A 21,609-nucleotide genomic window follows, 5' to 3' on the forward strand; every position below is an offset into this window, starting at 1 on the left:
ATTTGTGGTGTAAAAGATATAACATCAGACTTTCCTCTTCTTAGGAATTGTCGTGTGAAAATGACCCAACAGATGCAAAATTTACATCTCTGTCAGTCAAAAAAACAAAGTGCTCCCTCATCTCCCAACGCAGCCAAACGCCTGTACAGGAACCTCTCTGAGAAACTGAAGGGGAGCCACTCTTCCTTCGATGAGGCCTATTTTAGGACAAGAACTGATCGGCTGAGTCTCAGGAAGACTTCAGTGGTAACAAAACTGTTTTTATTCTTGTGTCAGTTTGATTTATTCGGTTATGTTTGGGTTTAAGGATATTCTAAGATGATTCACGTTTACTTCAGAAGTTGATGCTTGCAATTTTATAAATGCTGGGATACAGTCAGTTAAGGCAGTAACTGTACATATTTATGTTGTTAGACAAAGTCTGAGTGATTATGAGCTATTTCCCTTTCTTTGTGGTTCTTTTTCTTCTCCCTCAATTTTTATTTCACTACTACACCAAAAAATAAATAAACCTCAAAAAAGAGCAGCTTGACAAATATGAAGTCTCGGGTTAAATGGGCTTTCTGCGAGTTCCAGTGTTCATTCAAATAATAATATTATTACTTATTTCTAATGTATACCATACATTCTTTCTAAAGGCATTCAAAATAGAATCCAAAGAATGCACATGTATTATATGATAGACAAAGAAAGAGAGAGGAGGAAGGAAGGAAAGTAAAGGAAAAATGTAAAAAAAAAAAAAAAAAAACCAGGAAAAGAAAATATTGGGTATAAGAATAAAAATAGATATATCAAAAAATCTAGGCAAATATAGTACCTGTACCTGAAATTTATCATTACATTCACCTCTGACTTCCCAGAAAGTCAAAGCAGAAAAAGAAACACAATTGGTTATAGCATCCCATCTGTTGATAACTAAAAATGTCTCAGTCCATCAGGAGGAATGAATATTCACCTGTTGCTCAGTCCTCTGGACCTTGTAGATGTCATAGTGAGTTATGTAATAGAGAATGGCATAAATAGTGGAACTGATGATGTTACACGCATTCTCATATAATAGTTTCTCAGAATGGCCCTCAGTAAAAGCTGAGAGCGTAATATTAACATGCTTAGCAAGGGGATTTTTGCAGGGAGTAATGGCACCATTTGTTTGCTCTTAAAACAGAAATGAGTCCTAGCCTTTCCAGATAGAAGCATGCCAAAGTTTGCCAACAAAAGCTTGGAGGAGGAAATGACTTAAGAGTGAGAGTAAATATGGCACATGAGAAATTAGGAATACTAAGAGCCAAAAACAAATACACGACTGTGGACAGGGTGGCACTTTAACTTTGAACTCATTTGTTTTCTAATATGTTTTCTCATTTCAAACTCATCTTTTGGGAGGACTTGGCTGTGGTTAAATTGGGGCCTAAGCATCAGAGGCTCTTCAGTTTAGCAGAATGTCGATAAAACACTTTACCATTCAGCAGATTGTCTTGTAGCAAAGAAAACTGCATACCAAAATAGCTTTATTCCCTGGGTCCCCATTGTCAAAACAGGCATTTGCATAATAGCTTTGTATTTTCCTCAAATTTCAATTTTGTGTTATGTACTCAGCTAAAGCTGACCTGCAGCCTTTGATAGGGAGAATTGATTTTTAATGAGACTAAAAATAAAACCTGACCACCTAAACATTTGGTCACTGGAGATCTTCCACATGTTAATCAGGTGACCCCTATGCAGGTTAAAACCAGTGGTATTTCAACTCTTTTAAAGACCAAGCAACTCTTGGTGAAGATACCAGATAGATGTGTAAATAATACGTGTGTTGGTCTTCTCCCATGTGCTAAGAAATATGTACCTAAAAGAATTCCGGAGTTCTTCTCCTTTGTTTACTATTAATCCTTTGAAAGAACTTTTCAAAGGAGCCATATTTTCTTAAGCTATTTTTTTTCTACAAGTGAACTGTATTCTATGAATATTCAACTCTGGTCCCATGAGACCCAAAACTAATTTGCCATCCAGCCATTGAAACCCTCCCTGAAAACTACCACTTGGACTCCTCGTCTCAGGGCTTAGAAACTATCAACCCACAGGCAGCGTGGAGCTAGTAGATATTTGGAAATAAGGAAGTAACATGTAACATGTATATTTTAGGAAGATTATTCTTGTATCAGTATAGAGTGAGAGCTGGGGGGGGAGACCAAGACTAGCAGCAGACAGGTCACTGCCATGGTCCAGATACGGGATGACAATGTAGAGGCTGGAGATGGAGAGGGAGGGGTGAGTTTGAGGAAAAACAGAGAAAGTGTACTCTCAATTTCAAGCTAGCCATAACTGCTACCTGTGCTAACATTACCTATGCCAGCATTTCTCAAACTGTGTTCTGTCGAACACTATTCCAGGAGTAGTCAAAGCAAATGCAATAAAATACATGTTAAAATTAAAGACCCTGAGGAAGCCTACAGGGAAGTAATGGGGTACACTTGGTTTAATCTAATGTTTATCAAATTGATTTGACCACATGCTATTTCCTTCATAGAACATCTCTTAATTATTTATTTATTTATTTATTTATTTTTTGAGACAGAGTCTCCCTCCATTGCGCAGGCTGGAGTTCAGTGGCGCAATCTCAGCTGACTGCAACCTCTGCCTCCTGGGTTCAAGTGATCCTCCTGCCTCAGCCTCTGGAGTAGCTGGGATTACAGGCACCCAACACCACACTCGGCTAATTTTTATATTTTTAGTAGAGATGGGGTTTCACTTTGTTGGCTAGGCTGGTTTCAAACTCCTCGCCTCAAGTCATCTTCCCATCTCGGCCTCCCAAAGTTCTGGGGTTACAGGCGTGAGCCACCATGCCCAGCCAAATGAATTATTAGGGTATTTTTCAGAAGACTGGTTTGAGAAAAGCTGAGGTTTGCTCTTATCTACAGCCCAGCCAGGCTGTCCTGTATTCTCTCAGCGCATCTATTCAATGTCCATTAGAAATGATGGAGGGCAAGTCCAACAGAGTGTTTACTTTGGAGACCTTGGGATAAATTGTAGTTATTCCACTTATAAGTGGACATGCAGTCCCTGAAACAGTCCTTAAACTTCAAAAGAGCTAAGCTACAAAGATACACTGGTTTAAGAAATCGTGCTAATCTACTTTTGCTCCTCTCTAGAATTTCCAGGGCAATGAAGCCATGTTTGAGGCAGTCGAACAGCAGGACATGGATGCTGTGCAGATCCTCCTGTATCAGTACACACCAGAAGAACTCGACCTCAACACACCTAACAGCGAGGGCTTGACACCCCTGGATATTGCCATCATGACCAACAATGTGCCCATCGCAAGGATCCTTCTGAGGACAGGGGCCCGAGAAAGTCCACACTGTAAGTAACCTGAGAATAAACACATGTACTATTAAAGCCAGATTCCAGCCTTATGCCACCAAAATAGCCATTGCTGACTTTCAGAGCAGGAATGGTTGACTAAGCATAGACTCTGATAGCCTTTGGATGTTTTCATGGACTTTCACGCAAATAGTGACAGCATTTATTGGTCTAAGCATCAAGTTCTTTTCTAAATAGAATATGCTGAATGGCATTAAAAAGGAACCCCCAAAGGGCTTCTAAGAATTATATCACAAGCTTTAAAATATGTGACATACTCCAAGTGAGGATATATAATAGGAGATATATATAGAAGAATGAGCATTTGCGTGTTTCTGTTTTGTATCCACAGTCAATGCAGTGGCTTCATTCATTCATTCATTCATTCAATAAACACTGAGTGCAGGACACTGTTCTAGGTGCTAGGAATGTAACAGCAAACAAGACAAAAATCCCTATTCTCATAGAAATTACATGCTTGTTGGGAAGACTTCCAATAAGCAAGTAAATAGAAAAAATACAAACTCAAAATAGTGATAAATGCTGTGAAGAAAATAAAATGGATAAGTGGCTAGAGATTGATAGGAAAGGGACTATTTTAATTAGGGTTGGTGCCCATTGACCAATCTCTCACAATCCCCACCCCTCAGTCTTCAGTAATCACTGTAATTTCTGCTTCTATGATATCAACTTTTTAAAAAAATTTTCACATGTAAGTGAGATCACGCCATGTTTATCTTTCTTTGCTTGGCTTATACAACATTTTCTTTATCTATTCATCTATTGATAGACACTTAACTTGATTCCACACCTTAGCTATTGTGAATTGTGCCATAATAAACATGGGGATGCATATATTTCTTCAACATACTGATTTTATTTCCTTTGGATATATACCCAGTAGGGGGATTGCTGCATCACATGGTAGTTCTATTTTTAATTTTGACAATTTGGTAGGAGGAATGTCTGGTGTTTACTGCACAGTAGGGTGATGTTGGAATGGTTAACAGTTAGGTATTGTGTATTACGAAGTAGCTAGAAGAGAGGCTTTTGAATGTTCTCACCACAAAGAAATGATAAATGCATGAGGTGATGGATACACTAAACACCTAATTTAATGATTATACAACATCTATGTATATGAAAACATCCAGTTGTACCCCATAAATACGGGCAGTTACACTATGTCAATTAAAAAATGAATACATAAATAGGGTTGGGCAAGAAAAGCCTCTCTGATGTGGTGATATTTGAGTTGAATTCTAGATGATATGAAGGAATGAACTATGAGAAGATGTGGAAGTCAAATTCTCAGCAGAGCGAACGGCAAATAGAAAGATACTGAGGCAGGCAAGAGTAAGACTGACATACTGGAGGAACAAAAAAGTCATGGGTCCAAAGTAAAGTAGCAAGAGGGAGAATGATGATTGAGGGAGAAGTCACAGGGACCAGATTATGCAGGACCCTGAGGCCATGGTCAGTGTTCAACATTAATTGTGGAGTACGATGGGAAGGCAGTGGAGCAATTTAGGAAGGTAAATGACATATTCTGATTTACATTAGAAGATCACTACAGTGCTCTATGGAAAAGAGACAGTGGTGAGGTAATTGTGAAATTGAGAAGACCAGTTACAAGGTCATTTCAGTGGTCCAGGTGACAGACTGGATGCTTGGACTAACATCACAGTGATGTTGAGTAGTGTCAGAATTCTGGATGTATTTTTAACAGCTTTATTGAGATACAATTCACATACCATAAAATTTACCAATTTAAAGTATACAATTCAATGGTTTTTAATATATGCACAGCGTTGTGCAGCCATCACCACCGTCAATTTTAGAGCTTCATTGCCCTGAAAAGAAACATCATACCATTTAACTATTATCACTCCCCAACCTCCCCAACTCTTCACAACCATGAACCTACCTTCTGTTTCTATAGATTTGCCTGTTCTAGACATTTCATGTAACAGAATTATATAATATATGGTCTTCTGTGACTGGCTTCCTTCCGGATGTATTTTGAAGTAGAGCTGATAGTACTTGGGGAAGAAAGTTGCACTAGGGCCAACGGCAGACCCTGCCCAGGAGTGGATGGGATAATATCATGCAGCACTCACCCTGTGTCAGGCACCTTTCTGAGCGCTTTCCATGTATTGACTCCTTTAATCCTCACAGCAACATTATGAAGTAGGCACTCACATTCCCCTTAATGAAACCTCTCTGACCCATTGACCACAATGGCTGTGAGCCACTGTTTTTATGTTTCCTAAAAGAAAAAAGTAAACTCATCAAACTGTTAGTTTCACTAATACTGATTCACTTACTTCCAAGTGGTGAGACCCAGAAGGCTGAAAGAGAAGCAAGCAAATATATAATTAGAGGTCACATCTCTGCTCCTAAATTTCATAAATCGCCACCACCCAAAGACTAGGTACAAAAGCAGATCTTTGTATCAGAAAATTTCTTATTTTAAAAATGCTAAGCTCACCACATCCATGACAGAGACAGTGAAGATCTGGATTCAGTATGATTTGAGCTCTTCAAAAGAGCTCTATAGTCAAAGTGCTGCCCCTTTTTAGTGGAACTGGAGGATTTGGAAGGATGATAAATGAGGATGGAAGAAATTGAAATGGCATCTTTGCTGCCTTCTGGTTTATTCTGCAACAACGTCTGTCCCAAAGAGCCAGTGAGAGAAGTGTGGAGAGAGAATCAGAGGGTCTGAACATGGAGAATGCAGACTGAGCCCCATTCTACAGGAACAAGGAGACCATTCATCCAGATGTTGCCATGGCCATCCTGCACTGGGCTGGATGAAACATTAGTCCTACTCACTTACCTGTGACATTACAAAGAACTCTGCATTTTCTGTGAAAACAGTAAGACTCCCTACCTCCCAAAGCCCCCTGTGCATAATTAAACCTCTATAAAAGAACTCAAGTACTAAATATCTAGTTAAACCAAAAGCAAATTTGTTCAAGAGATCCCTGGTTTTCCTCTCTATTCTCTAGAATGATAGCCATGTTACCATCACAAAGTTGTAAAGGACAAATGGTGGGAGATAAACCCAGGTTTCAGCCTCCAGGAAACATGACACCTCAGTCACCTTGGCTACCTAAGTAGGCAAAGAGATACTACCACATATAGACTCACATGCGTAAAAATGGCAATGCAGTATTGGTTGTGTACCTATGAAGTCTCCACATACAACATCTCTGGTTTTCACACTAACCCTACAGGATAAAGTTATTAACTCCACTTTGAAGAGGAGGAACTTGTGATTCTGAGAAGTTAACTGACTGGCCCAAGGTCACGCATCCAGCAAATGAATAGGGATGCCAGGGACTCAAGCCCAAATCTGTAGGATGCCAACACCTGGAATCTTTCCACACAAACTCACTGCCTTTCCACATAACCAATATGGAGGGCCGTGGCCTCTGGGCCCCTGCACCTCTCCCTTTCTACTGTTTGCTAAAGTCATACGATGTATTTCTTTGTTCTCTTGTGTGCACTAAGGTGTCAGTCCTGCTGGAGAGAGGCAGGACAGAAAAACAGTGTTTTCAGGCATTTTTAATTCACTTTCTATATCAAATACAAAAGAAGCAGAAATGCTTCTGTACATGAGTTTGAGCAAGCCCAAGAGAAAAACCAGTCTGCCAGCCAGAAACAGATAAGCAAACACCTGCTGTAAACTGTTCCCCAGAAGCCAAAGAGGCAGGATATATAAGAGAGGAAAAATAACGATGAGGACTGAAGCTCTTAGAGTGTTTTACGCCTACGAAAATGCTTTTGTCTACATCATCTCCCTTGATCCTCACAACTGGCTTGTGAGGGAGAAGTTGTTTTCTTCATCTTTATCAATAAAGAAATTGGAATTTTAAAGGTCAGATAGTTATCCCAACACAACAAAGTTAATAGGTGGTGCAGTCAGGATCTGAACCCAGCTCTGTATTAATTGCCTTGCTGTTTGTGAGAAAGCTTCGGCATACTCACTGTTACACACTAGATGCTCAATTAACTCCCTATTTTGGCTCTCCATCTGCTCCTCTGCTAATGACAATTACATATTTCAAAGCAGAGTGCAGAGTCCAGGGTTTCCAACAAGGTTAATGTTCTTTCTTCTCTTTCTCTGTGTATTCTCTTCTGAAAACTAGCCCAGTATTCTTTTCACTATGCCAACCAAGTATCCTCACACAATTCAGGAGAACATCCTCTGTAGTTTTCCCCATTTCTTAACAGGAATCACAGTGACACAGAGGGTTTAGGGACTTAACTCCTAAACCATTGGTCAGGCCTGTCTTCTATCTTGATCCCTTCGAAGCCAGAGCCACATGGATGTGTTATTTATATGCATAGCTTGGAACTCAACCATGTATGTTTCCTCACTCAGAAAAATCCCAGAAGCGGCCATCTAAACTTGCACACTGCTCTGAAGTTAAATATATACAGAACCCCAGCCTACTTATTAGATGAATCTACTGTCTTTATTCGATGACTTTTTTCTTTTCCTCCTACCTTTTTTGCAAACAGCACAAAGTAATATTCTTTCCTTGCAGAAAAACAATCAGCCATTATTGAAGTAGAGTCCCAAGTACTTTCTTGCAGACTGATGTGCTGAGCTTAGGAAAACAGCCACCGAATCTGAAAGGACTGCAACTAGGAAAGCCAATGTATAGAGGCACCACAGGGTACCCATGGGTGTGCCATGGACTATTTCATACACTTAGGATCCCAGTCGCTATGACTCATGCTCAACTGAACAACTGCTATCAAAGAAAGACTTGTTGTCTCTGTATATATAACCCCTCCCTTTTTCTGACTAACTTATATTCTGCCCCCACCCTCAAACCAATAGCCTCCATTAGGAATTTGCTGAATCATCGATGGGAGTCTTGCCTTTCTGAGATGGCCATTAAGGCCCCGTAGATTGTAATCATAAAGAAACTAGCTCTTTTGCCTATTGTGTACAAATTTGGTCACTCACAGAGATTTTATTTCATTCTTTGACTCCAGTACCTAGTACATAGTAGATGCTCAGAAAATTACAGTTGAAATTTTAGCCTTTGTGACAGCCCTGTCTTATGCTACTGGGAGTCACAGATGTCAAGTCTTAGTGTGCAAATATACATTTGTTATGTGTATCATAGACAGACACAGACACACACACACATGCGTATACACAGAATGTATGGAAAAAAACCTTCAAGTCTTCCAGTAACTTAAACTTTGGGGTATCTTTTGTTGTTAATAACACTGTTACTGTTTGCCAGACATTGTTACAGAATTTGATTGTAGATGTAGCCTAGTTGTTTTATTTTTGCACTATTTAATTATATAGACCAGTAAGAACGGTGGAATACCTCTCAGTTTCAGTCTTTCTGCCCTTTCCCTTAGCTACATTCTCCTTCTCTCTAGTCCCTCTCCTCTCCCTCTGCATTTCTTGGTGAATGCCTCCCTCTCACTTTCTCTCAGATGGTGCCTGTGGAACTAGAAAGTGTCACTCAGAATTTGTTGTGTCCAGTTACTTCATAAAATGCAATTATAGAATTGCTGTCATTTGAGTATGGTGCAGACACCAGTGTTACAATTTTGGCAGTCTTGTCAGGATGCACCACTCATTTCTGCAGTAGTAAGGGGTTCGTGTTTGTGCTGGGACTGGTCAGGCCATGTCTAAGAGGTGTGACTATAAACTAATGAGGCTGGTTTTATGTAAACAAACACACTAGAAAGTCTACAATCCAAGCGAATGTTATCCTTCCACATGGTCCTCCTGGGAGACCCCACACTTGCTCCAACAGTGCTGCCATTGCTCTGAACACTTTGGAATTGTCCTCAGAGTCAGTTTACGAGAAAATCTGACTAGTTGCTGAGAGTCACACCTGATTTTTGTTCCAAAACAGCATTGCCTAGCGTCATCACCCTCTGTGTTCGCCAGACTTTGCTTCAAATTATTTAGAGAGATTTCCTGAAATCAAATCCACCCTCAAAGGACAAAGATTTGCAGCCAATAAGAATATGTAAAGAACAAGCCTTAGGTCTCTATAATAAGCCCTCAATATTTTTTTCTGCTTCACTAAAATCAGGGTTTAGATCTTCACCCTAACTTACAAATCTGTTCCTCAAAACTCATCTTATACTACACACTGCTCACACACACCATCCTCCATTCTGTTCCTGGAACGTGCCAGGCTATCTTACCATAGGGCCTTTGTACTGGCTGTTCCATCTACTTGGAATGCTTGGATGCTTTTAATCTTGTTCATTACATGGTCAAATCATTCTTAACATTCACATTTTGGCTTAAATGTGACATCTTCAAGAGAGGCTTTCACCAAGTCCAAAGTCTAAAATGACATTTTCTCATCACATCACTCTCTTGTCATTTTGTGCATAGCACTTATGATTTTTTTCAATGTTTTTATTTGCTTATTTTCATCTCCTCTGCAACAGAACATAAATTCCAAAGGACAGCACCTCTCTCATTTATTACTGAATCCCCAGTAAACAGTAGACACTCAGTTGAATTTAATTGAATCAATCCCAAGCCTATTTCTTTTGAGGGGTGTGAATATATTATCCCTTATGAAAAGAATGATTTTACTTAGTATCGGGCTCATTGATCTTTTTTATGTTTTCAAATAATTATTTAAATACCAGGTGGCCAAAGCCTAAGTTCGTGTCACCTGTTCTTTGAGTGGATAGTTGCATTTTTCTGGTTTTTTTGCTTTAAAATATTTAATTGACAAGATTGTATATATTCAAGGTATATAATGTGACTACTTGATATACATATGTTGTATAAAGATTATCATAATCAAATTAATTCACAGATCCATCACCACCCATGCTGTACATTAGATCCCCAGATCTTGTTCATCTACTAATTGAAAATTTGTACCCTTTGATCAATATCTCCCTATTTTCCCCACCCCTAGCCTATAGCAACCACTATTCTACTCTCTGTTTCTATGTGTTTGACTTTTTAAATTTCCAGATTTAAGTGAGATCATCCATTTTGTCTTTCCATGTCTGCCTTTTTTTACTTAGAATAATGTCCTCCAGGTTCATTCATGTTGTTTTATAGCCATCTTTTTTTTCTTTTTAAAAAATTTTTAAATATACATGCAACATAGAATATCTTCTCCTTGTCAGAAATGAAAAGATTATAGATAACGTTAAAAGGTATCTTTGATAGCCCACCCAACTCATCCCCACATGCACACACATTCTAGGTTCCCATCCCCCAAAACCCAAAATATATCCATTGTTGTCAGTTTAGAGGGTATGCAGACTTTTCCCCATGAGTTTTAACATAAACACAACAATAGAATTGTTTGGGGTGCAGTTTTTAAATTAAACCCTTAGAAAAGGCTAAAAATTAAATTTCTGGAGTCAGAGTTCTGGCTTCCAATCCCACATCTTTTTGTAGCTGTGGGAAAATTCCTTACCCTCTCTGTGGCCCCATTTCTTCATTTGTAAAATGGATATAATAATTGTACCTAACTTGTATTATTATATATTGCTATGTAATAATTACCCCCAAAACAGCAACTAAAAATAGTAAATGTTTGTCTCATGTGAGTCTGAGATCTGGGAATGGCTTTAGCTGGATGGTTATGGCTCAGTCACAATCTCATGTGACCCCATGAGATTGCTGTCACTTTAAGGCTTGATTGAGCTAGAGGACCCACTTCCGAGCTTACTCATAGTGGGTACTGGCATGCGCCCCACATTTCTTGCTATATGGGTCTCTCCATATGGCTATTCTATGACATGGCAGTTGGCTTCCCCCAGAGAAAATGATCTGAGAAAGAGAGAAAGAGAGACCAGCCAAGGTGGAATTAACAGTGATGTGAATAACCTAATCTCAGAAGTGACCTAGTGTCATTTCTGCAGAATTCTGCTGATCTCACAGAACAACCCTGGTTGTTCAGTGTAGGAGAAAACTATACAAGGGTGTGAATATAAGCAGACATAGGTCACTGCAGGCCCTCCTGGAAGCTGGCTACCTTTTTGCCCATATAAGATTATTGAGAATTAAGTGGAATAATACCATTAAAACATTTATCACATTACCTGGCCAACTGTAATTGATTTCTAAAAATTGTTAGCTAACATAACTCTCAAAAACAAAATAAAATGACCCAAGAGTTTCTGGTAAAGAATTTAAATATTTTACCCATTAGTTATACAGTTTGTATTCCAAAACACTTCCCAATAGAAGCACTTTTTAAAATATGTATAATTTTTATGTTCTAAAACTACACTGTCCAACACAGAATCCACTAGCCACATATGACTATCAAACATTTGAAATATAGCTATTCCATTGACCAATGGAACAGAATAGAGAGCCCAGAAATGAAACCATGAATGGATGGTAAATTGATTTTCAACAAAGATATCAAAAACATACAATGGAAAGAGAATAGTCTCTTCAATATATGGTGTTGGGAAAACTGGATATCCACATGCAGAAGAATGAAATTGGACCCTTATATCATACCATATACGAAAACCAACTCAAAATGGAGTGAAGACATAAACATAAAACCAGAAACTGTAAAACTACTAGAAGAAAATATAGGGGAGAAACTACATGACATTAGTCCAGGCAATGATTTTTTGCATATAAGCCCGAAAGCACAGATAGCAAAAGCAAAAGTAGGCAAATGGGATTAAAACAAACTAAGAAACTTTTTCACAGCAAAGGAAACAACAGTGTTAACAGACAACCTGTGTATTGGGAGAAAATATTTGCAACCCGTACATCCAGTAAGGGGTTAATGTCCAAAAAATGTAAGGAATTCAATTCAACAGGAAGAAAATAAATAAACCAATTTAAAAATAGGTGGCCAGGTGCAGTGGCTCACACCTGTACTCCTAGCACTTTGGGAGGCCGAGGCAGGAGGATCACGAGGTCAGGAGACCGAGACCATCCTGGCCAACATGGTGAAACAGTGTCGCTACTAAAAATACAAAAATTAGCTGGGCATGGTGGCAGGCGCCTGTAATCCCAGCTACTGTAATCCCAGCTACTCGGGAGGCTGAGGCAGGAGAATCTCTTGAATACGGAGGCACAGGTTGCAGTGGGCCGAGATCGCGCCACAGCACTCCAGCCTGGAGACAGAGCGAGACTCCATCTCAAGAAAAAAACAAACAACCCCATCAAAAAGTGGGCAGAGGACATGAACAGACACTTCTCAAAAGAAGACATTTATGCAGCCAAAAAACACATGAAGAAATGCTCCTCATCACTGGCCATCAGAGAAATGCAAATCAAAACCACAGTGAGATACCATCTCACACCAGTTAGAATGGCCATCATTAAAAAATCAGGAAACAACAGGTGCTGGAGAGGCTGTGGAGAAATAGGAACACTTTTACACTGTTGGTGGGACTGTAAACTAGTTCAACCATTGTGGAAGTCAGTGTGGCGATTCCTCAGGGATCTCGAACTAGAAATACCATTTGACCCAGCCATCCCATTACTGGGTATATACCCAAAGGACTATAAATCATGCTGCTATAAAGACACATGCACACGTATGTTTATTGCGGCACTATTCACAATAGCAAAGAGTTGGAACCAACCCAAATGTCCAACAACGATAGACTGGATTAAGAAAATGTGGCACATATACACCATGGAATACTATGCAGCCATAAAAAATGATGAGTTCGTGTCCTTTGTAGGGACATGGATGAAACTGGAAAACATCATTCTCAGTAAACTATCGCAAGGACAAAAAACCAAACACCGCGTGTTCTCACTCATAGGTGGGAATTGAACAATGAGAACTCATGGACACAGGAAGGGGAACATCACACTCCGGGGACTGTTGTGGGGTGGGGGGAGGGGGGAGGGACAGCATTAGGAGATACACCTAATGCTAAATGACGAGTTAATGGGTGCAGGAAATCAACATGGCACATGGATACATATGTAACAAAACTGCACATTGTGCACATGTACCCTAAAACCCTAAAGTATAATAAAAAAAAAAATAAAAAAAAAAAAAAAAATAAAAATAAAAATAAGCAAGGAACCTGAATAGGGTTTCTTAAAAGAAGACATACAAATGACCAACAGATATATGGAAAAAAATGATCAGTACCTCTAATCTTCAGGAAAATGCAAATTAAGATCACAATGAGAAATGAGATATCATCTAACACCTGTCGGACTGGCTATTATCAAAAAGATGAAAGATAAGTGTCGGTGAAGATATGGAGAAAAGGAAACGCTTGTACACTGTTAGTGGGGATGTAAATTAGCACAGCCATTACGAAAACTGAGTGGAGGTTCCTCAAAAAACTAAACATAGAATTACTATATGACCTGGTCATCCTACTTCTGGGTATTTACCCAAAAGATTTGAAATCAGTTTGTCAAAGAGATGTCTGCACTTCCATGTTCACTGCAGCACTATTCACAATAGCTAAGTTATGAAATTAACCTAAGTATCAATTAACAGAGGAGTGGATTTTTAAAATGTTATATATTATATATATACAAAATTGAATACTATTCAGCCTTTAAAAAATAAGGAAATGTTGTCATTTGTGACAAAATTGATGGAACTGGAGAACGTTCTGCTAAATGAAACAAGCCATGCACAGAAAGACAAATATCTCATGTTCTCACTTATTTAGAGTCTTGTGGACTCTAAAACGATTGAACTCATAGAAGCAGAAAGTGGAACGGTGGTTACAGAGTCAGGGGGTTGGGGACAATGGGGAGATGATAGTCAAAGTGTACCAAATCTCAGTTAGACAGGAGAAACAATTGGTCTTATTAAATTTATTGCACTATGTCATGAATATAGTTAATAACAATGTATTGTACATTTCAAATTTGGTAAAAGAGTAAATTCCAAATGTTCTCACCACAAAAAAAGATATATATTTGAGGTGATGAATACATCTAGTTAGCTTGATTTAACTATTCCACATTGTATTCACAAATCGTAACATTACTTTGTGTCCCATAAATACATATGGCATTATTATCAATTTATAAAAAAATAAAATTTAAAAAAGAAATGTGTCTAGTGCAAATGAATAAGTGTTCTAAATGTAAAATTACATTGATTTCAAAGTCTTAGTACCAAAAATAACATAAAATATAAAATTAATAAATTTTATATTGATTACATGTTGAAATGGTAGCATTTTGGATATATCGAGTTAAGTAAAATATATTATTAAAATTAATTTCACCTATTTATTTTTGTGTTTTTATTGTCATTACTAGGAAATTTTAAATGATGTGGCTCATACTATATGTCTATGAACAGCACTGAAAATATTGGCAGAAGACATGGTTACCTTGTTTCATTACTTAAACCTCCTATGATGTCATGGGGCAATCTCCTTTGAATTTCCTAAATAATCCACTCAAGTGTCTTGCATGTTGTGCTTTTAGAGAAGATGTCCATTTTCAAACCCTTTGAGTTTGATGAGTCCCAAAAATTCCTTTCTATGTCACTTGTTCTGGCTTCTTAAGAAATCACCAGTTACAATCTAAGTTATATAAGGACTTTGTGAGTCAACATTCTGCTGGAAAGTTGCAGAGAACACTTCAGAGCCCCATGTCTGGGTGTAATAAGTTGTAGGAGAAGAAAGTTTCACAGTAATTAAAATGAAACATTTAATCTCCAGATCTCTAAAACCTTTTTGGAACCACATCTCAATGTCCTTGGGAAAATCTGAAAATGTAATAAGAGCTTGAGACCTAAGTGAAGCCAAAATGAGTCTTGCGTCCTGAATCTTAAGATGGGTAAATTGGAACTATGTTTTGTGTTTCTCTGGTATAAGAGTTTTTGAATTAAAAATATTTAATTTTTAGAATTCCCCTACATTACTTTGTCATTCCTACTTTAAAACAAGTCAGTGGTGAAGTTGTTAGAAGGTTGTCGCTTATAATCAGCAAAAATAAATTTTATTAACTGCCCAGAGTATATTCGTTACAATGCAATGGTCAAATCTAAGTGACCTTGTTTTCTGCCTTGAAATAACAGATAGGGTTGAAATTGATAGACTTACTAGTGTATATTTCTGAACAGTAGCTAGGATGGAAAAATTTTATTCGGGGCAAGAGGGGTTTTTGATGGAAGAACATGGAGTTATTTTATAAAACAAGTATTTTGATTTATTTTGTGTGCTTCTAAAAATATAAGATCAATGGATGTAATAATAATAATAAGCAAACAATAATAAGCAAACCTCCACTAAGACAGTCTTCTATGTAAAGATTATCATTAATTTGTTACAAGTTATAAGACAAGTGCTATTATAACGCCAGTTTTACAAATGAGAAACTTGGGCTTAATATAGCAGAGTAACTAGTTAGGATCACTCATATGTAAGGGCGGCACTTGATCTCTAGGACCCCAAAGCCCTTTTATCACATTGCTTGCAGTTTGGAAATACAATCACATGTGCATAACATTTCAGTCAACGGTAAGCTACGTATATGAAGGTGGTCCCATAAAATTATAAGGGATCTAAAAAATTCCTATTGCCTAATGATGTTGTAGCTGTCGTAACATCACAGTGCAATGCATGATTCACATGTTCATTGTGATTCTGGCTTAAACAAACCTACTGTGCTGCCAGTCATATAAAAGTATGGCACATACAATTATGTACAGGACACACTACTTGATAATGACACTAAACTACAATGTTACTGTTTTATATATTTACTATATTTGTTATCATTATTTTAGAGTGCACTCCTTCTAATTATTTAAAAAAAAATGGTTAACTGTAAACCAGCCTCAGGTCCTTCAGGAGGTTCTCTAGAAGAAGGCATTTTTACCATAAAAGATGACAGCTCTATGCGTGTTACTGCCCCTTAAGAACTTCCAGTGGGATAAGATGTTGAGGTGGAAGACCGTGATATTAATAATGTTGACCCTAGGCACAGGCGTAGGCTAGCGTGTGTGTGTCTTGATTTTTAACAAAAACAGTTTAAAATTTTTTTTTAATTTTTAAAAAGCTTATAGGATCAGAATATAAAGAAAATATTTTTGTACAGCGGTACTGTTTGTTTGTGTTGTAGGTTGTTATTACAGAAGACCCAAAAAGTTTTTAAAAGTTTATAAAGCAAAGAGTTACAAAATGTGTGCCTCTAGGGAAAGCAGAAAAATTGTCAGAAGGAGCCAAGCGTAGCTCAAGAGAAGCTGTCCATCTATGCTAATCTATTATTGAAGAAAGAATTTTTTATACAGTTAGTGTAGCTTAATGGCATAGTGTTTATGAAGTCTACAGTAGTGTCAGTAATGTCCTACGTCCTCACATTCACTCACCACTCACCCAGAGCAACCTCTAGTCCCGTAAGCGCCATTCAGGGTAAATGCCCTGTATAGCTCTACCATGTTTTATCCTTTATGCCATATTTTTAGTATTTTTAGTGTACTTCTTTCTATGTTGTGATAGATTTAGATTTACAAATACTATTGTGTTATAGCTGCCCATGGTAGTCAGTACAGCAAGATGCTGTACAGGTGTGTAGCCTAGGAGCAATAGGCTATACAATATAGTCTGGCTATCTGGTAGGCTATACCTGCTAGATCTGTGTAAGTACACTCTGTAATGTTTGCACAACAATGAAATTGCCTAACGATGCATTTCTCAGAACATACCCCTGTCAGTAAGTGAGACATGACTGTAATAGGAAAGCAGATTTCACTTCAGGGTAAGGAAACTTTAAAATTCGGAGTTGTATGAAAATGGACAAGGTCATCTCAGTAAACAGTGAGTTCCCCTCATGTAGGAAATTACACAGGACCAAGGGTACTAAAGGAGAGGTATCTGAGGTTAGTTGTAAGGTATCCTTCTAACTCTGAGATTAAATGATTGTCTTAGTGCCTCATTTTCTCATCATTAAAAAAGAGGAACATACCCATAATAACAGAAAAGCTGTTACTAAATTGAAAAATGGCACATCATTAGTAATAGACAAATGTGTCCGTCTTTTTCAAGCAAGCGAAATAAATTGTTCCCTAAAATCCTTAATTAAAAATTAAAATTAGTTTACACTTTACACTCATTGTATTTTCAAGCTTTAAGCAATTATCAACAAGGCCCAAATTTAGCAATTGCAGGCAAGGGCAAAATTAAGAAACCGTAAGTAGCAATCCATAGGTTAGATTCTAACGTTGAAGAAAATCCCTTCAGTCCCTGATCATTATTTATCTCGGGATTTAAACAGTAACTCTAATTGTATTCTTCGAACACAAAGTTCCTGCCCCGCCCCCCACCCCATCCCGTAGTTAATTAGCTGCGTAGGTCTTATAACAAATGCCCACTCAGAAGCACTGGGAGGTAGAAATGCTGCTGATAATTAAACACCACAATAGCACAGAGCCTGTTTCAGGAGCCACTGAGTGGTCTTGCTCCTGCTGGACTGCTTACCACACAGTCACAGACCCTCCATTGTGCTGGCATGGCTGCTCAGAGGGATAGCTGCTTGGCTGGAGAAGGAACCAACTGCAATGAGAGAAAAGACCAAACCTTGCAAAGAGATCAGGAGTATGGCCTCCAGGGAAAAGTGTCCTGTGGGTGGAAGTGAAAGGGGAATTAATCCAAGAAAAAGAGAAGTGGATGGGCAGGAATGATAAAAGAGACATAGCCTTTCTATTTTCTAAATCAAACCAACCAGCCAAACTGAGTTCACCAATTTCATACCAAAGAGATAACAATCAGGAAATCGTAATATATAAATAATAGGTTGATTTGTATTCTATTTGGTTTAGAGAAAATCCACTCAGTTCTTTAAGGTTTAGATGAAGATCATGAATAAGTCATCCCATCTCCCTGGGTCTCAATTTCTTCATCTTTAAAAGAAGGAAGTTGAAAATAGCCCCATTCTACCATCAAATCCAGAGGCTAGTAGTTACACTTCTGTAACACCAGATGTTAGTGACAATGAGCCTGATCATTATAGATATTCTGACATCACTGACTCTGATCCAGAGAATGAAACTTTTGATGGAGATCGGCATACACAAATTACGAAAGTCAACAGGTATAAAACACCATGAAAACAAACTTGAATAAACTGAAAATTGACTTTTTTTTTTTTTTTTTTTTTTTTTTTTGAGACGGAGTCTCGCTCTGTCTCCCAGGCTGGAGTGCAGTGGCGCGATCTTGGCTCACTGCAACCTCCACCTCCCAGGTTCAAGCAATTCTCCTGCCTCAGCGTCCCGTGTAGCTGGGACTATAGGTGCCGGCCACCATGCAAGGCTAATTTTTGTATTTTTAGTAGAGACGGGGTTTCACCATATTGGTCAGGCTGGTCTCAAACTCCCAACCTCAGGTGATCCGCCCGCCTCAGCCTTCCAAAGTGCTGGGATTACAGGTGGGAGCCACCGCGCCCGGCTGAAAATGGACCTTTTTTTTTTAATGGCAGTAGGACATTGTGTCAGATTACCAGTTATAGGAACAATTCTCTTTTCCTGACCAATCTTGTTTTACCCTATACATCCACAGGGTTTTGACACTTGTTGTCCAGCTGAAAAAAGTTGTGTAGCTGTGTCATGTATATACCTTGTTGTGTCAAAAGGACATTTAAAATTCAATTAGGATTAATAAAGGTGGCACTTTCCCATTTTATTCCAGTGTTATAAAAAGTGGAGACAGACTGATGTGTATATGTAGGAATTTTTTCCTTTTGCGTTCTGTCGCCAACTGAAGTGGCTAAAGAGCTTTGTGATATACCGTTTCACATCCTACCCCTTTGCATTTGTGGCAACAGATAAGTTTGCATTTGGCTAAGAGAAGTTTCCAAAGGGTTTTGCTACATTCTAATGCATGTATTCGGGTTAGGGGAATGGAGGGAATGCTCAGAAAAGAAATACATTTATGCTAGACTCTGGACCATACACCATCTCCAGCTATTTACACAGACCTTTCTTTAGCATGCTACAGTTATTAATCTGGACATCCGAGGAATTGGCCACTGTCACTGCTTGTTGTTTGCACTTGTTTTTTTAAAGCACATTGGTGCTAGAAAAGGCAGCTAAAGGAAGTGAATCTGTATTGGGGTACAGGAATGAACCTTCTGCAACATCTTAAGATCCACAAATGAAGGGATATAAAAATAATGTCATAGATAAGAAGCACAGCAACAATGACTTGACCATATAAATGTGGAGGCTATCAACAAAGAATGGGCTTGAAACATTATAAAAATTGACAATGATTTATTAAATATGATTTCTCAATTGTAAAAAAAAAAATGCCCCCATCCCAGGGTGGCAAAAATAGAAATGGGATTCCCAGAACAATTTTCGAGCTTTCAAAAAGCCTAACTATCACACCATTACTCAAGATAAACTACACAGTCTAATATAATTGTCATATTTACTTGCTTCTGCTTAAAATATATTAACCCAGTTAGGTTGATTATCTCATTCTGAACAGATGCTTCTATTGATGGTTATATAGGTCATTAATAATAGGGAGAAACATGATCACTTTATAAGTCAGCTGGTTTGGTAGACAAAAAAAATCTTTCAAAAGAGGGTGTTTTATTAAGCTATTAAAAAAATCCACTGGAAAAAATAAATAAAGATTTGCTTGCTGAAATGGTTGGAAACCAGTGGCTCAGTCAGTGCTTCTCTGACTTGTCCATGCAATTACTTTTAACAACAGATGCAAATGATAGTCTCAAGGGCACCTGTGGTCTTAACCTGGAAAAAAGGGATAGAGTTTTACAAAGTTTCCCTTTTTTCAAAATCTTTAATTTTTGAAAACACATTCCATTCTTCTCCATAATAGACCTATTTAATTTCTAAATAATATGCTTAATCAAAATCTGCATGTAAAATTTGATGCTCCAAGAAGACATATTCATTCATAGTGTTTTTAGAGATGATCATTGCACCCCCTACTTCACCCACCATCACCACCATATTACGTTAGAGTTTAGATATCCCAGTTTGAGGTGCACTGGGATCTAAATAATCTTGCAGAGCTCACCCAGCTATAAAATTCTGTCTTTAGTCTCTGAAGAGGCAAAATGCATTATCTTGAAGAGGTGGAATTCCTTTACCGTTATAACTCAAATTGCATCTAAAGCCTAGAAGGAAAGGGAAAATGCAGAGACCAAATGTGTGGCTCTAGGGAAAGCAGGAAAATTGTCAGAAGGAGCCAAGCATAGCTCAAGAGAAGCTGTCCATCTGAAATGCCACCTGGAATTCACACCAGTAATAACTGTTGTGGATATAAAAATTAATAGGGGGGATTTCATAGTATTAGAAAAATTTATTTTTATAAATCATGTGTCTATCACCCAAGTGTTGACGCATGCATGCAATTCAAACATCAGGCATACAATAAAAAGCTCACTGGATAACTTAACAAGGACAATTCCCCCATTTTCTCTATAATTTGGCGTGGAAGAAGGAGGGGGGAGTGGGTAGAGAGTGCAGTTACTGGGTCAATTAATCAACCTGAAAACTGTGACACAAACTCTGACGCCTAACCTATGTCTAAAAATACACAAATGTATACGAATTTGTTTTAAACTGTCAATGCCTATATTTAGGACCTTCCCAGCAAGGCTATAATGAGACTGTGTTTGAGGGCTTCAGTCATAGCAGACTCTACCATTAATCTGAAGTTAGTTAAATTAACAGCATTTAGTACTGACTTGTCAATCTCACTGCTCCAGGAAATTGCACCTTGAGGCTACTAATATTGCCAATTTTTCCACTGGAGTGTGCGCCCGTGTGTGCGTATGTGTATTTTTTTTCTCCAGAACCTCTGCGTTCATACCCCATCATTGCTTCCCTACGTCCACAGCACTTATATTATCATTTATTCTGGCCTCCTTTAGCCTTCCCCAGGGATTCTGCATAGTGTAGCTGCTCAGTGAAAGAGTTTTTTAGCTTTATATTTATTTGTTTATTTTTCTGTCATGGCTCATGACTGAGGCTTTTAAAAAAAAGTGTGACAGTATTTAGAGTACATGATTGACTGCTACAGCAACATTCATTAACCATGACAAATCTGCAGCAAAACACAGTCCTGAGTGTTCTAAACAGCAACTTTAAAAAGAAAGAAAAAAGAAAGAAAAAGAAAAAAGACTCAACTAATTTTTTCATTGACCTCATCTGTAAATAAATTTAGACTGATGGTGCACAGAGGCAATAATAAATTAGTATTCATTTCCTGTAATTAATGCAAACATGCCTATGAACACAGAGAATATGAATATATAACCACCTAATTTCCATTTCA

At 38.1% G+C, this 21,609-nt stretch overlaps 1 protein-coding gene across 1 annotated transcript in view; it reads left to right on the forward strand.

Annotated features, from left to right (window-relative positions):
• ANKFN1 (ankyrin repeat and fibronectin type III domain containing 1) overlaps positions 1-21,609 on the forward strand; it is a 465,421-nt gene that overhangs the window by 310,024 nt on the left and 133,788 nt on the right. The window contains exons 5-6 of the mRNA XM_055257387.2: positions 45-246; positions 3,144-3,354. Coding sequence (XP_055113362.1) covers positions 61-246; positions 3,144-3,354 — 397 coding nt within the window. The 5' untranslated portion in view covers positions 45-60. The remainder of the gene's footprint in view (positions 1-44; positions 247-3,143; positions 3,355-21,609) is intronic.

The sequence above is a fragment of the Symphalangus syndactylus genome, chromosome 20, assembly GCF_028878055.3.
Source record: "Symphalangus syndactylus isolate Jambi chromosome 20, NHGRI_mSymSyn1-v2.1_pri, whole genome shotgun sequence".
Classification (NCBI taxonomy): Eukaryota; Metazoa; Chordata; class Mammalia; order Primates; family Hylobatidae; genus Symphalangus; species Symphalangus syndactylus.